Source organism: Pyxicephalus adspersus, chromosome 8 (genome assembly GCF_032062135.1).
Source record: "Pyxicephalus adspersus chromosome 8, UCB_Pads_2.0, whole genome shotgun sequence".
NCBI classification, from domain to species: domain Eukaryota; kingdom Metazoa; phylum Chordata; class Amphibia; order Anura; family Pyxicephalidae; genus Pyxicephalus; species Pyxicephalus adspersus.
Genome location: NC_092865.1, coordinates 34,367,554 through 34,380,896, shown reverse-complemented (window position 1 = coordinate 34,380,896; position 13,343 = coordinate 34,367,554). Strand labels below are relative to the sequence as shown.

Sequence of the window (13,343 nt, the reverse complement as noted above, 5' to 3'; positions counted from 1 at the left end):
AAGTTTGTTTATTAATGAATACGAATACAGTGCAATAATACTCCTATTATAAACAACTAACCGAGTGAGATTAATAGTATCTAGACTTTTATTTATAACTATTTATATAAGTACTAGTTATAATTTAGGAATATCTAATGTAAAAGTGTCATTAAATGAATATTTAGTTATAGTGTATATGGCTTCGGCTTTATTTCTAACCAACAAAATGGCTGCTCACACAGATAGCGACATGTTAATAGAAGGGCGTCACCTATGGATTTGTTCTGGTTATCAGGTAGCATGCTCTCCAACCCCCCTTTTCTGACAGCAGGGCAGTAGGTTTTTCCAGCTCTGATTGGCTGTCGGTCCCTCACACCCCCCTTCCTCCCCCATCTCCTTGGCATTGACACAATTGCTCCTGTGCTTGTTATGTGGTTGGACGAAAGCTAGAGCTCTGTGATCTGATTGGTTTTCCGGGCATTTCCGGGTAACATGGCGGCTGTGAGAGCATTGAGGACCTGTAACCGGTCATTCGCCCATCTGGTGAGAAAAGCTGTATTGTATGATTGTATGTGGGGTGTGAACCATGTGTGTCACCCGGGCGTAATATCACTGGAGTATGTGAATGTCAGGGCAAGTTAGAGGTGACACTGTCCTTTGTTATCAGTCAGTGCCAGGAGAATGCCTGACACTGATGTCATTAGGACAGCAAGTCACAGAATGGCTACCCATTGACATTCATTGGACATCTGCATGGAGTTTGTTGTCTTTTTGTTGCCCGTACTGTTCTCTTCTGTGCCCTCCATAATATAGCAGAAACATTCTTCTTGTAGTAAAGGTCTCATGTATGTAAACATTGGCATGCTGAGCCCACTGCGCCAACATACAGGAGGTGACTGAAAATCAATTGAAGCCATTGAGTCAGGCAGCCTGCAAAGGTGCTCACAATCTACCTATGTTGTATCTAATCTATGTCCCTACCATAGTCATTTGTCTTTATTACAGTCCAAGGGCAATTTTTGGGGGGAAGCCAATTAACCTCACTGCTTGTTTTTGAAATGTGGGAGGAAACCGGAGTACCTGGAGGAAACCCACACAGACACGGGAAGAACCTGCAAACTCCATGCAAATACTGTCCTGGCCCAGATTAAAACCTGGGTCCTAGCGCTGCAAAGGCCAAAGATACATACAAAGTGGGAAGGGGAGAGCTTTCCTGTCTCAGGTAATCATCCCGCAGACAGGAAGTTATTTGTGTCTTTTATTTGTTTTAATTTTGTTGAACATTTACAAAAATCGGCAAATGTATTTGTGAGGCTTTTAATGGGTTGCCGTGGGCTGCCCATATGCTGCTATTGTGGTGAGATACAGAATGGCACACAAAGCTCTCTAAGGCTGGAGATGATACACTATCATAGGTGAAACTGGGTGATCCAGCAAACCTGTAATGGATCTGGTCCAGGATTGAAAACATTTGCTAACAAATAGCAAATAACTTTTAAGAAATCTATTCTTGATTTGCTGGATCACCCAGGTTCACTAATCAAAGTGTATCCTCTCCAGCCTTGGAGAGCTTTATCAAATAATGCCCATAGATTCTACAATAATACCATAGAACAGATGCATTATGGCACTTTAAAGAAAACAGGAAAATCAAGCAAAGTTAAATTTATAAGAAAATATGCATTTTTTTTATTTACAAACATGTATAAAATTTCCCACAATTAAATACACAGTACAACAGAGGTGTCAAAGTGATGCCATTGACACAATCTCCAACCTGCACAGGCTGTTTCTGAAGATAAGTGTGGAAACATGGCACAATGCATGCTAGGAAATTCCCCAAGCATTTTTTCTGGCTAACAAACACTAAATATTAATGGTCTGCTATCCCTGATATTATGGTAGTCAAAAATGTGCAAATTGGATGTTAGCAAAAATCGAATATGATAAGGTCTGAATTAAAATTCTTCCAAGTGTATATGGAGGACCATGCTATATTTGGAAGCATGACTTTCTCCATTATTTTTCTATTTGCCTGTTTGCGCATGAATGGGCTCTTGGACATTCCTCAGCCTTGCATTGATTACTTTTGTTCTTATTTCCTCCCCAGGCCAGTTTTAGACACTTGACCTCATGTAACCGGTTTTTGCTGATAAAATCATGCAAACAACAACCTTTAAATCTGCAAACTTCACAGCCCAGGTACTTCAGAACTGTCTCAGGTAAGCATTGAGAATTCAGATTCTAAAGATTAAAATATCCCTATTAAGCAACTGGGCTGAATGCAATATGACAATTTCCAAGGGTTCGTGATCTCATTCCACAAATATATATTGCCAATAAACTAGGGGGGGACCCAAAAGAAACAGGACTGTCCTCTGTGTGGCTGCCTCGTGAGTGGAAGGGGTTCAATTAAGGTCAGTGCTTGTTCCTTCATCCCTTGCCAGTCAGTAGCCAGGCGGACAACTCTGTGAAACAATCTCACTCCTCAGGCAGTGATTGTTTTTAAAAGCTTTTCTCGTTACCCTGTCGAAATTATAATGTCAGATCTCAGGGAGCAACAAACTTGTTTGAAATTCTGTTTTCTTCTTCGCAAAACACCAATGGAATCATTGAAAAAAATCTGTGAAAAAATCAATGAAGACCGCCCTTACACAATTGATTTTTTTTCGCAGATTTTTTCCATGTTCTCGTTTTTCAACTATTCTGTTGGTGTTTTGCCAAGGAGAAAACAAAATTTCTCCTTGGCAAAAAGTTTCTCCTTCTGCAATAAGTTAAAAAAAAAGGCAAGTGGACTAGTGCTTTGTAAGAAAAACTGAACCCTAAGTAGGTTTGCTTTGTAATACTCTGTATACATTATAGCCAGTACATTTAGGCAGGCAGAAACCCTGAAGAGAGACCCTAAAAAAACTTTAATGTTTACAAGCTTGTTTTATTTGCCTAGTTACATTAAAAGTTGTTCTAAAATGATTTCATTTTATTATGTCAAAAGCTATTGTTGTACAAATCATAGTGGATTAAAAATGCAAACCCTATTCATCTTTATAATTGTAAAATATATATTCTCGCCAGCTGTCAGCCTTCTGACTCTTTGCTTGGTAATGTAATTAAACTGAATAGTTTATTTGTAATCACAACGCTGATGAAGGTTTATTTCTTTACAGCATTGAATGGTCAGATTGTGCAGTTCAAGTTGTCAGACATTGGAGAAGGAATCACAGAAGTTACAGTGAAAGACTGGTGAGTGAATGAGATGAAGACTGCAGTAATGAGATTTGAAAGTGTTTTTCAAGCATTCAAATAGGCCTGTTTATTTTTATGGTTTTGTTATTTTATATTTTTAGCATATGCATGTACATATATATGTGTATACAGAATTCTTTCATGACTCATTTTTTATTTATTTCATTTATTTATTTTTTATTTAGAAACTTTTGTAACAGCAGGCAGACCCTACTCAAGCTTCAGCAGGTCTATATCTCAAAGCCTTAAGAAGGGCTGTGACCCAAAACTGCCCCTGTGTACTCCATGGTCCTGATTTAATAAAGCTTTCCAAGGCCAGAGAGGATACACATTCATCAGTGAAGCTAGGTGATCAAGCAAATCAGGAATGGCTTTGCTCCAGGATTGAAAACATTTGCTAACAAATAGCAAATTACTTCGAAGAAATCCATTCCAGGTTTGCTGGATCACTCAGCTTCATTGATGAAAGTATATCCTCAAGCCTTGGAGAGCTTCATTAAATCAGGCGCCTTGTCTGTAATTGCTTATTGACTAATACTTGGTGCTTCAAACCTGGACTGTTTTATTTATATCTGTTGGCAGGATTATTTTTGCAGTACATACTAACTAAACTCATCACAGCACATTTTCAGTACCTTCAAGTATTTTGCCAGCGCTCAGTCATTTCACATAAGCAGATTTTCACATCAGAGAAACTAAATATCAGTCAGCCATATATAAAGTCCTGTGCACCAACTAATAATGGGACCTGACCACTAGGTAAGATGAGGATCCAGGAAGGGAGGCTTTATACAAAGCTCTAGAAAGTCTGAAAATAAAAAATATGGCTGATTTCACAATGTTTGGTCCGGCGTATTTCTTCATATTTTACTGTAAGAATTGTGTGACTATTTGCTTGTAATATGTCTTCTCAGGTATGTGAAGGAAGGTGACACAGTGTCACAGTTTGATAGTATCTGTGAAGTACAGAGTGACAAGGCTTCAGTAACCATCACCAGCCGCTATGATGGGGTTATCCGTAAGCTATACTACAATGTGGATGACACCGCATTGGTGGGGAAGCCTCTGGTCGACATTGAAACAGATGCTCTGAAAGGTTGGTAAGCAAGCTTATAAGATTGTATAAGTGTATTTGCATCCCTAAATATTGTGTTGGCACTTAAAGAAAACTTATACTGTAATAGTATGTAAGCCGCCATTTTGACTTCCTTGTAAAAAATGTTAGTTGATGAGGTGACCTACTGATGCATTATATCATATATGGTATTACTAGTTTCTGATTCTGTAACCCAAAACAAGTTTGCAGAGATCTGACTATTTTACTTTAATCGCTACAAAATATTTTAGAGATGGTGAAGGATGAAGTGCTGATGGTTAAAACAACCAAACAATTTGTAAATGATACCTTTTTTCCTGCCATAAAATAACTATGTAGATTGTGATTTCTGATCTCTATTTTTGTCAGGAAATGCACAGTACAGTATTCTCCCCAGATATTCTTTTATGATGTAGGTGGGTTGTGGCCCCTGTATTTTGACCCAACTTTTCAGTAACCACCCAAAAATAGACAGGTGTTACTGAAAAGTACCAGGTGGTGCGCCCAGCTAAAAGGGGCTGGGGAGAACACTGCAGTATATTATTTTTACATAATTTATTTCTTCTAATATTCATTGTGGTCTAGACTAATTTGTAATTTTTTTTTCCTGTAATATGTAGAATATTAATGATTTTGTTTTCTGCGTTTGAGTCACGTAGAGCTTGTAATAAAAATATGAAGAATATGAACTATTTTATTTCATGTGCATATTTTTATTTTATCAATATGGGGATTTACCCTATATAGTTGGGAGACCACAATAGTTTTCATGATAATGACAATAAACCATGAATACAACTGGATCAGCAAGTGCTGGCTTTTTTAAATCCCTTTTCTGCACAATTCTTTAAATATGTTTTCAGGGGGATTTCAACTTCTATACTTGGGCAAATGTATTCAAATTAGCGCGATGTCCTACAAAAGTGACAGTGGGCCGGTGCTGGGGCAAGCTATAATGCTGCATTAGGCCTAGCAGATAGACCTCTCCATTTTTGTCACTGTAATCAAAGCAGAGATAAACTGAAAAAAACAGTCACCAGGGGGTAGATTGGCAGAAAAAATATGCACAGTCACTTTAAAAAAAAAAGCCCTGGTGGCTGGATGGTGTATGCATCATGAAGTGTTGAGCCTGGCCCAATGTGGGGCACAGTGCCAGCCACCAGGGACCATGTAACTTCTGTGCATGTGCAGCAGTTTCATCATTGGCCATGATAGTCTTCTCAGAAGTTTGCCATGGAAACAGCAGCAAAGATGGCATTTTATGAGGACACAGGGGTGATGATGTGTACAGATCTGGGAACTCATGTTAGGAAATCTTACCACCATAATTTCAAAGAGGTACAAAAAAAACAGGAAAAAGCTAAAGGAAGCATACTGTATAGGTCACACAAAAAATAGTATATGTAGATGGAGTTTTGCTGGTGTTTGCTGATACATTAACTGTATATATTTGTCAGTAATGAGATTTTTCTTTCAAGATGGGGCTCCAGAAGAGGATGTTGTGGAGACGCCTGCTGTATCTCAAGAACACACTCACCAGGAAATAAAGGGACACAAGACACTGGCAACCCCTGCTGTCAGACGCCTTGCCATGGAGAACAATGTATGTGCAGTGCTTGTCTCCTCCTATTTTACCTGTGCATATTTCAAACTATTATGAGTTTAGAGTATCTTTTAAAAAGGAATTCAGAGAGGGGTTTGAACATTTATCGATTCTTTACTGCTTTCTGTGACTCCAAGCAGATTTCCACTCACTTACTACTTACTCCCTGTGGACACAAGAGTAAACTAAACTCCATTGCTACTAAATTATTTCTTTACTGAGTGTTTTGTTTATTTTTAATTGCTGCATTTTTCCCTTATTAGTACCAGAACTAAAAAGGAGGAGCACTTTTTCCAATGGGTACCGAGATTGAGTAAAAACCTGACTAGGAACTATTCACCTCTTCAAACTTTTCAAAACTGAAAGCTTTGTTAATAATTCAGCTGTAAAATGGCTTGAAAATTTTGTCTACATTTTGCTGCAAAACTGGTCTGTCCTGTCAGGGCCTGAACTCTGCAAGACCACTGATGGTGCCCTGTGTTATCTGGTAACAAGATGTTTACAGCAGATACTTTAAATTATACGGTACCTGCAGGATTTCCATAGTGCACCATGTTGCCATCTTTTTTTGCAAGTAAACATACACATGACACATGATTTCCTAGACCAGACCACTATGTCTATAGGATTATATATCCGGGATATGTTTATTACCCTAGTGTTTAAACTTGATTGACTTGTTTTTTTCAACCTGACTTACTATGTAACTATTTACCCACATTTTAGTTTTACATGCAGTTCAGGTGGTAGAATGGGGATGGCATTAAGCACTTTGACTGGTCTGGGATCACAGAGCCCTATAAAGAGCAAGCTGTGGTGCACTGTAGTTTGGGACCCCATTTCATCATGGTTGTCATAGTAGTGAGATAGATAATCAATGTTACTATCTTCCCTTATCATTGGTTTTATTGTTTTGGCTGATCAGTGTGTTACTAGAATTCTCCACCTGTGCACATTGATAGTATTACAGTTAATGTATAGGAGTACTGGGAGACTGGAAATCGTTTTGTTTCCTTATTAGCATAATTTTATTTTTTTTGTATTCTAACAAAAAATATTTAGGTTAAGTGCTTTTATGATATGAACTTTTCTTTTAGCATATGAACATTAAAGGTTTACAAGGTTTTAATATTTCTAATATGCATTGTTTGATCTTGTTTTTAGATAAAACTAAGTGAAGTAGTGGGCACTGGACGGGATGGACGTATCCTAAAAGAAGACATTTTAAACTTTCTGGCCAAACAAACAGGAGCCATATTACCACCTTCTCCACAAATAGAAATCAGACCACCTTCCCCTAAAGCAGAGATCCAGAAGTCTTCCCAAAAAGAGAAAACCCCCAGCATTCCTGTGACTTTTACCAAACCTATTACATTCTCTGGGAAGGATGTGACTGAGCCATTGAAAGGTATCACAATGCTGACCAACTGAACAGTATACAGTTAAGTACATAAATATTTGCACAGAGACAATCATTTTCTAATTTTGGTTCTGTACATTACCACAATTAATTTTAAATGAAACAACTCGGATGCAGTTGAATTGCAGACTTTCAGCTTGAATTCATTGGGTTGGACAAAAAGATTGCACCAAAATGTGAGGAACTAAAGCCTTTTTTTATCACAATCACTTCATTTTAGGGACTTAAATACTTAGAAAAATTAAAAAGCTGAAAATAAAATGTTCATTTCTAATACTTGGTTGAAAACCCTTTCCCGGCAATGACATCCTGTAGTCTTGAACTCATGGACATCACCAGATGCTCACCAGGTTTCCTCCATTTTTATGCTCTGCCAGGCCTTTACTGCAGCGGCTTTCAGTTGCTGTTTATTTGTGGGCCTTTCTGTTCGAAGTTTAGTCTTCAACAAGTGAAATGCATGCTCAATTGAGTTCAGATCAGGTGACTGACTTGGCCATTCAAGAATATTCCACTTCTTTACTTCATTAAACTCCTGGGTTGCTTTGGCTGTATGTTTTGGGTCATTGTCCATCTGTATTATGAAATGCCTCTCAATCAATGTGACTGCATTTAGCTGGATTTGAGCAGACAGTAGGTCTCTGAACACCTCAGAATTCATTCGGCTGCTTCTGTCCTGTGTCACATCATAGATAAACACTAGTGTCCCAGTGCCACTGGCAGCCATGCACGCCCAAGCCATCACACTGCCTCCGCCATGTTTTACAGATGATGTGGTATGCTTTGGATCATGAGCTGTTGCACGCCTTCTCCATACTTTTTTCTTGGCATCATTCTGGTAGAGGTTGATCTTTGTTTCATCTGTCCAAAGAATGGTTTTCTAGAACTGTGCTAGCTTTTTTAGATGTTTTTGAGCAAAGTCCAGTGCACCCTTTGTATTTTTACTTTCATGCAGTCTTCTCTTTATGGTAGACTTGGATATGGATACCCGTACTTCCTGGAGAGTGTTGTTTACTTGGTTGGCTGTTGTGAAGGGGTTTCTCTTCATCATGGAAATGATTTTGTGATCATCCACCACTGTTGTCTTCCGTGGACGTCCAGGTCTTTAGGCGTTGCGGAGTTCACCAGTGCTTTGTTTCTTTCTCATGATGTACCAAACTGTAGATTTTCCCACTCCTAATAATGCAGCAATTTCTCCAATGGGTTTTTTCTGTTTTTGCAGCTTAAGGATGGCTTATTTCACCTGTATGGAGAGCTCCTTTGACCGCATGTTGTCACAGCAAAATCTTCCACATACAAGCACCCCCTTCCTCCAATCAACCCTAGGCCTTTTATCTGCCTAATAGATAATGACATAATGAAGGAATTGCCCACACCAGCCCATGAAATAGCCTTTAAGTCAATTGTCTAACTACTTTTGAGCCCCTGAAATGAGGTGATTGTGTAAAAAAAAAAAGGCTTTAGTTCCTCACATTTTTATGCACTCTTTTTGTTCAACCCACTGAATTAAAGCTGAAAGTTGTTTCATTTAAAATTTACTATGGTAATGTACAGAACCAAAATTAGAAAAAAAAAGTTGTCTCTGTCCAAATATTTATGGACCTAACTGTACATGTGGATCACTTATGACTTATGATCTATCACTGCAAAATTTAAGTGACCAACCATTTAACTATTACATTTTGGTTATATATGCAGCGATTGTATAAATAATTATTACAATCATAACAATATCACAAATCATTTGCAATGGCTTTTGCAGATGCACTCATTTTGTCTTGGAAAAGGTTGAATTCTATACCAAATGTGTAACCTATTGAGTGCTTGTACAGTCTATGTATGTGTAGTATACAATGGGGTGAATTTATAAAGCAGTGAATCTGATATTCACTCAAACATTTCTTGGTGCAGAAGCAAATACTACTATAGAAACACATTGGCCTATATTGTTCTCCACGTTGGAATATTTCAATTGATGTCAGGTACACTGCTTTAAGTAGACCTTAAAAGGTTGTTTATAAACTAAAATGATATATACATATTTATAGTGATCTAAAAATTGTCTTTATATTTCTTTAATGTTTTTTTTTTATACTTAGGATTTCATAAAGCCATGGTGAAGACTATGTCTGCAGCATTAAAGATTCCTCACTTTGGGTATTGTGATGAAATTGATATGACACAACTTGTCCATCACAGGGAGGACCTGAAGTCTGCAGCTGAAGCACGAGGGGTTCGTCTGTCATTCATGCCCTTCTTCATCAAGGTAGGCTTAAAAAAGAAGGTGCAAAAGAGCTGCAAGAAATTAATTTCCTCTATATGTCAATGTCCTATTGTTCATGTGAGTGATATTTAAGATAAATAGGATATGTGAGAAGGGACTTTTTTCCTATGCGCAGCTGACTTGTATGATAATGCATAGAAGGGCCAAAATATGCATTTTAAATCTGGAAGGACCTGGTGGAGGCATCTTATATTACCTGCAAGTACCTAAAGTTTCATAACTGGTACCCTAAAATTGGTCGGCAGCTGATTTCCAGTCAGTGTCACTTCACACCTGAACATTTTATTGAGATCGGAAATGAATGTCTTTCTGTGTGTACCAACCCTTAATTGTCAGTGCAGTCTTATTGGAGTCGCTTGCATTCTACGTGGAGACTGTATAGTGAGCCTGGACTTCAGCAGTTTAATTACAACTCTTCTGATGGTGATGGTTCTGGCACTGAACAACTGTTAAATAGTGGGTGCAGTTTCTTAATGCTGATTTGGGCAGAAGACTTTATATACATCTTGGGCCATAAATCCAGGAACTCAGGAGCTGACCACAAATTGTTCTAGGTAAAATAGCACATCTAAGCCAGCCAAGACACATTATCACCCTTCATCAGAACACCTTTTTCATAATGATGTAGCTCAAATTCCAGCTATGGCACCTTATACCTGTTCCCCTAGAGAGTGGGTTAAATGACATTAGGAGCCAATTAACCTTAAAGAAAATTGCAGCACTAAAGAAAAGTTGAGTATTGCCTCACAAGCTGTTTTTTTATTATTTAGTTTGCAAGTTTTAAAACTGCAATTTATTTTTTACTTTAGCTAGATTGTCTGCTCTGGTATTGTTATGATGTTGCTATTACTGTAATTATTTATTTGGTATTTATGTTTCTCCCTTTTTAGGCAGCTAGTTTGGGTTTACTTCAGTATCCAATCCTTAATGCCTCAGTGGATGAAAACTGTCAGAATATCACATACAAGGTCTGTATTTTGAAAGTTTTCGTTTCGAGAAGAAATCTGATAGGGAAATTAAAACCTAATGGATGTTTAGGCAGCTAATGTGCAAAGATCTGTCATCATCTTTTTAGGAAGCTAAGGATTGATAAAGCTGCTAAAATGTACAGGATTTGTTTTTAGTAGACTGTAAGGGAAAATCCTTTGCCCTGTTTCCAAGCTTAGATTTAACCATTTTTTAAATATCATTTCTAGGCATCTCACAACATTGGTATTGCCATGGATACACATCAAGGTCTGATTGTCCCAAATGTGAAGAATGTACAAGTTCGAAGCATCTTTGAAATTGCTGCTGAACTTAACCGACTACAGAGCCTGGGTGCCACAGGGCAACTAGGGGCTGCCGAACTGACAGGGGGAACTTTTACACTATCCAACATTGGTTCTGTAAGTGATTATTGCAAAGTGTGTGAATACTTGGGGGGGGGATCTGTATAGTTTACTGACCTCTTGTTTTCACTCCTAGATTGGAGGTACCTATGCCAAGCCTGTTATATTACCTCCAGAAGTGGCTATTGGAGCAATTGGAAAACTGCAGGTTGGTTACTTGTCAAAAACACATGTTAAAAGAATATTCATTACCACAGTAAAGGCTTCTGGACAGTAATGAAATGTTTCCAGAGATCTGCCTACACTATAGCAAATATATTTGAATATAGGTTCAAAGCATAACTAAACCCTACTATATTTTACAGCTGAAGCAGGTGCTGTATTTGCTCCTAGATCTGCTGTTTCCCTGGGTGCTACACATCTGATCAGCTGTGACATTTTAAGGGATAAAACAGTTAGGTTGAGGACTGATATTAGCATACTGGCAACCATGACATTCTAATAATTTGAAAACTGAGAAATCAGAGGATTTAGTTCCTTTTTATTGTAACATAGCCAAAGCTGGCACACCAGGATAAAAATATAGACACTGGATTACAGCAAAAATATTAGGAAACGAACGAAGAAAAGAAAATATTTGCTTGTACTGGTTAAATTTAATGCTTAGGCTCTGTCGTAGCTTTTAAATCAGCTACCCTATTTGGCAAAAGTTTTTTTTTTTCTATTACAACATATAAATGATACATTTGCATGTCTAGTATTACAATTTCAGGTTGTAGTTGTTACATCCTGTAACCAAAACAACTATTGGGATTTTTTCTAAAGTTCATCAGGCTGTATTGTATGATAATCTGTGTCATTAACATATTGCATAAGCTGTAGTCACTATGTGTCTGATCTTATCTGTCATACAGGTAGTTCCACGGTTTGACTCAAAAGGACAGGTTGTGAAAGCTCAAATTATCAATATTAGCTGGTCTGCAGACCACAGGATTATCGATGGAGCAACCATGTCCAGATTTTCGAATCTCTGGAAATCCTACCTAGAGAACCCATCTTTAATGCTGCTGGATCTAAAATGAATGAAGAGAAGTATTTTCTTCTCTGAAAGGAACAATCCGCTTTCCCCACTAAAATCCTTGACATGAGGAGGCATTTCAGACTGGCTGCATTCTCAATGTCTTATGGAAAAATGTGCACAATAAAGCACAAGTTACAGACCGACTATCCATTTCAAAGCTATCCTCAATACTGTTTAGTATTTTAACTTTTTAGATTCAGATGTCTGGAACTACTTTACAAGGTATTGCCAGTCCATCCACCCCGTGAATGACTTTGTGGATCCCAGGAACATGTATACAGTGGGCCTTACTAAATATATTATTTAAAGGAGGAAGTATGGTTTTTGTTTTTAAATTTTATTTAGATTCTGCTTTTCAATCATATGATATACAATGGGAGGTATAGAGGAAGACCAGGGCAACAAGGGGAGGTATAGAGGAAGACCAGGGCAACAAGATCAGTTCTTTCTCCAAAAACTTCAACATATAAGGGTAGCTTGTAAAGTAATAAAGATCTCTTGACAAACTGCTGACTCCAACAAGGGGCTATGAAGTGATGAAGAATGTTCTATGCCATGGAAAATGATTTAGCCTGGTTTGCAAGATTCATAAATATAATTCATAGTTCAATCTAATTGTATGTATGAGCAAGATCAAAAGTAAAAATATGAGCATTGTATTGGTTACTGACCAAGTGAAGTGAAGTCCAAGGTCATTAAAATCCAACTACGTTTGTCAAGATGTTTTACCTGACTGTTACACTACATATGGATCAATTTAAACATGCAGTTGTGCTGATTAGTGTGTGTTTGCTGTAATTACGGAAATATGTAAAATGGTTTTAAATGATCATAATGAGGATTTACACTCCATGTCCCCATAATGTTCAGTGCGGCTGTTATAAATAAAATGGGATTGTGGTAAAAAGCTTGTCTGAATATTCTTTGGAAAATAAACTAGAACATGAATTCATATGACTTCATGAATTAAAATGCTATATATTCTTGGGATTTTGACTGTTTAATGTTCTGTAATAAACAATGACCATGTATTACAATACACTATCTGATACATTAATTAATCCTGACCCTTGTTATATATTATGACTGCTGCACTAGTGTCTTACAGACTTTATCTAAGGATTATGTAGTGAAGGGTAGTCCCACTACCGCATACAGAGTGAAATTGTATTTCAGGAGTAAAGAACCTACATCACAGCATACAGAATAGAGTAGTCAATGGTATGTAATGTGTAGCACAGCATACAGGAATATGTAACATACTCCACATTGTAACAGTGGAACATTCAGGGATACAGTCAGAAGT

At 37.6% G+C, this 13,343-nt stretch overlaps 1 protein-coding gene across 1 annotated transcript; it reads left to right on the top strand.

The window, feature by feature from the left end:
* Positions 1-339: 339 nt before the first annotated feature.
* On the top strand, positions 340-12,944 carry DBT (dihydrolipoamide branched chain transacylase E2). The gene is made up of 11 exons (XM_072419997.1): positions 340-525; positions 2,093-2,204; positions 3,147-3,222; positions 4,140-4,321; positions 5,800-5,924; positions 7,089-7,332; positions 9,441-9,607; positions 10,516-10,593; positions 10,822-11,013; positions 11,093-11,164; positions 11,871-12,944. Exons 1-11 carry the CDS (start codon positions 475-477, stop codon positions 12,036-12,038), a joined length of 1,467 nt encoding a protein of 488 aa, XP_072276098.1. The 5' UTR covers positions 340-474; the 3' UTR covers positions 12,039-12,944.
* The last annotated feature ends 399 nt before the right edge of the window (positions 12,945-13,343 follow it).

Bases quoted from the DNA above. Each gene is read 5' to 3' on its own strand.
- DBT (XM_072419997.1), top strand. From the start codon at position 475: ATGGCGGCTGTGAGAGCATTGAGGACCTGTAACCGGTCATTCGCCCAT. The intron at 10,594-10,821 runs GTCTGTATTTTG...TATCATTTCTAG, and splicing joins GTCAGAATATCACATACAAG to GCATCTCACAACATTGGTAT. The intron at 11,165-11,870 runs GTTGGTTACTTG...TCTGTCATACAG, and splicing joins GAGCAATTGGAAAACTGCAG to GTAGTTCCACGGTTTGACTC.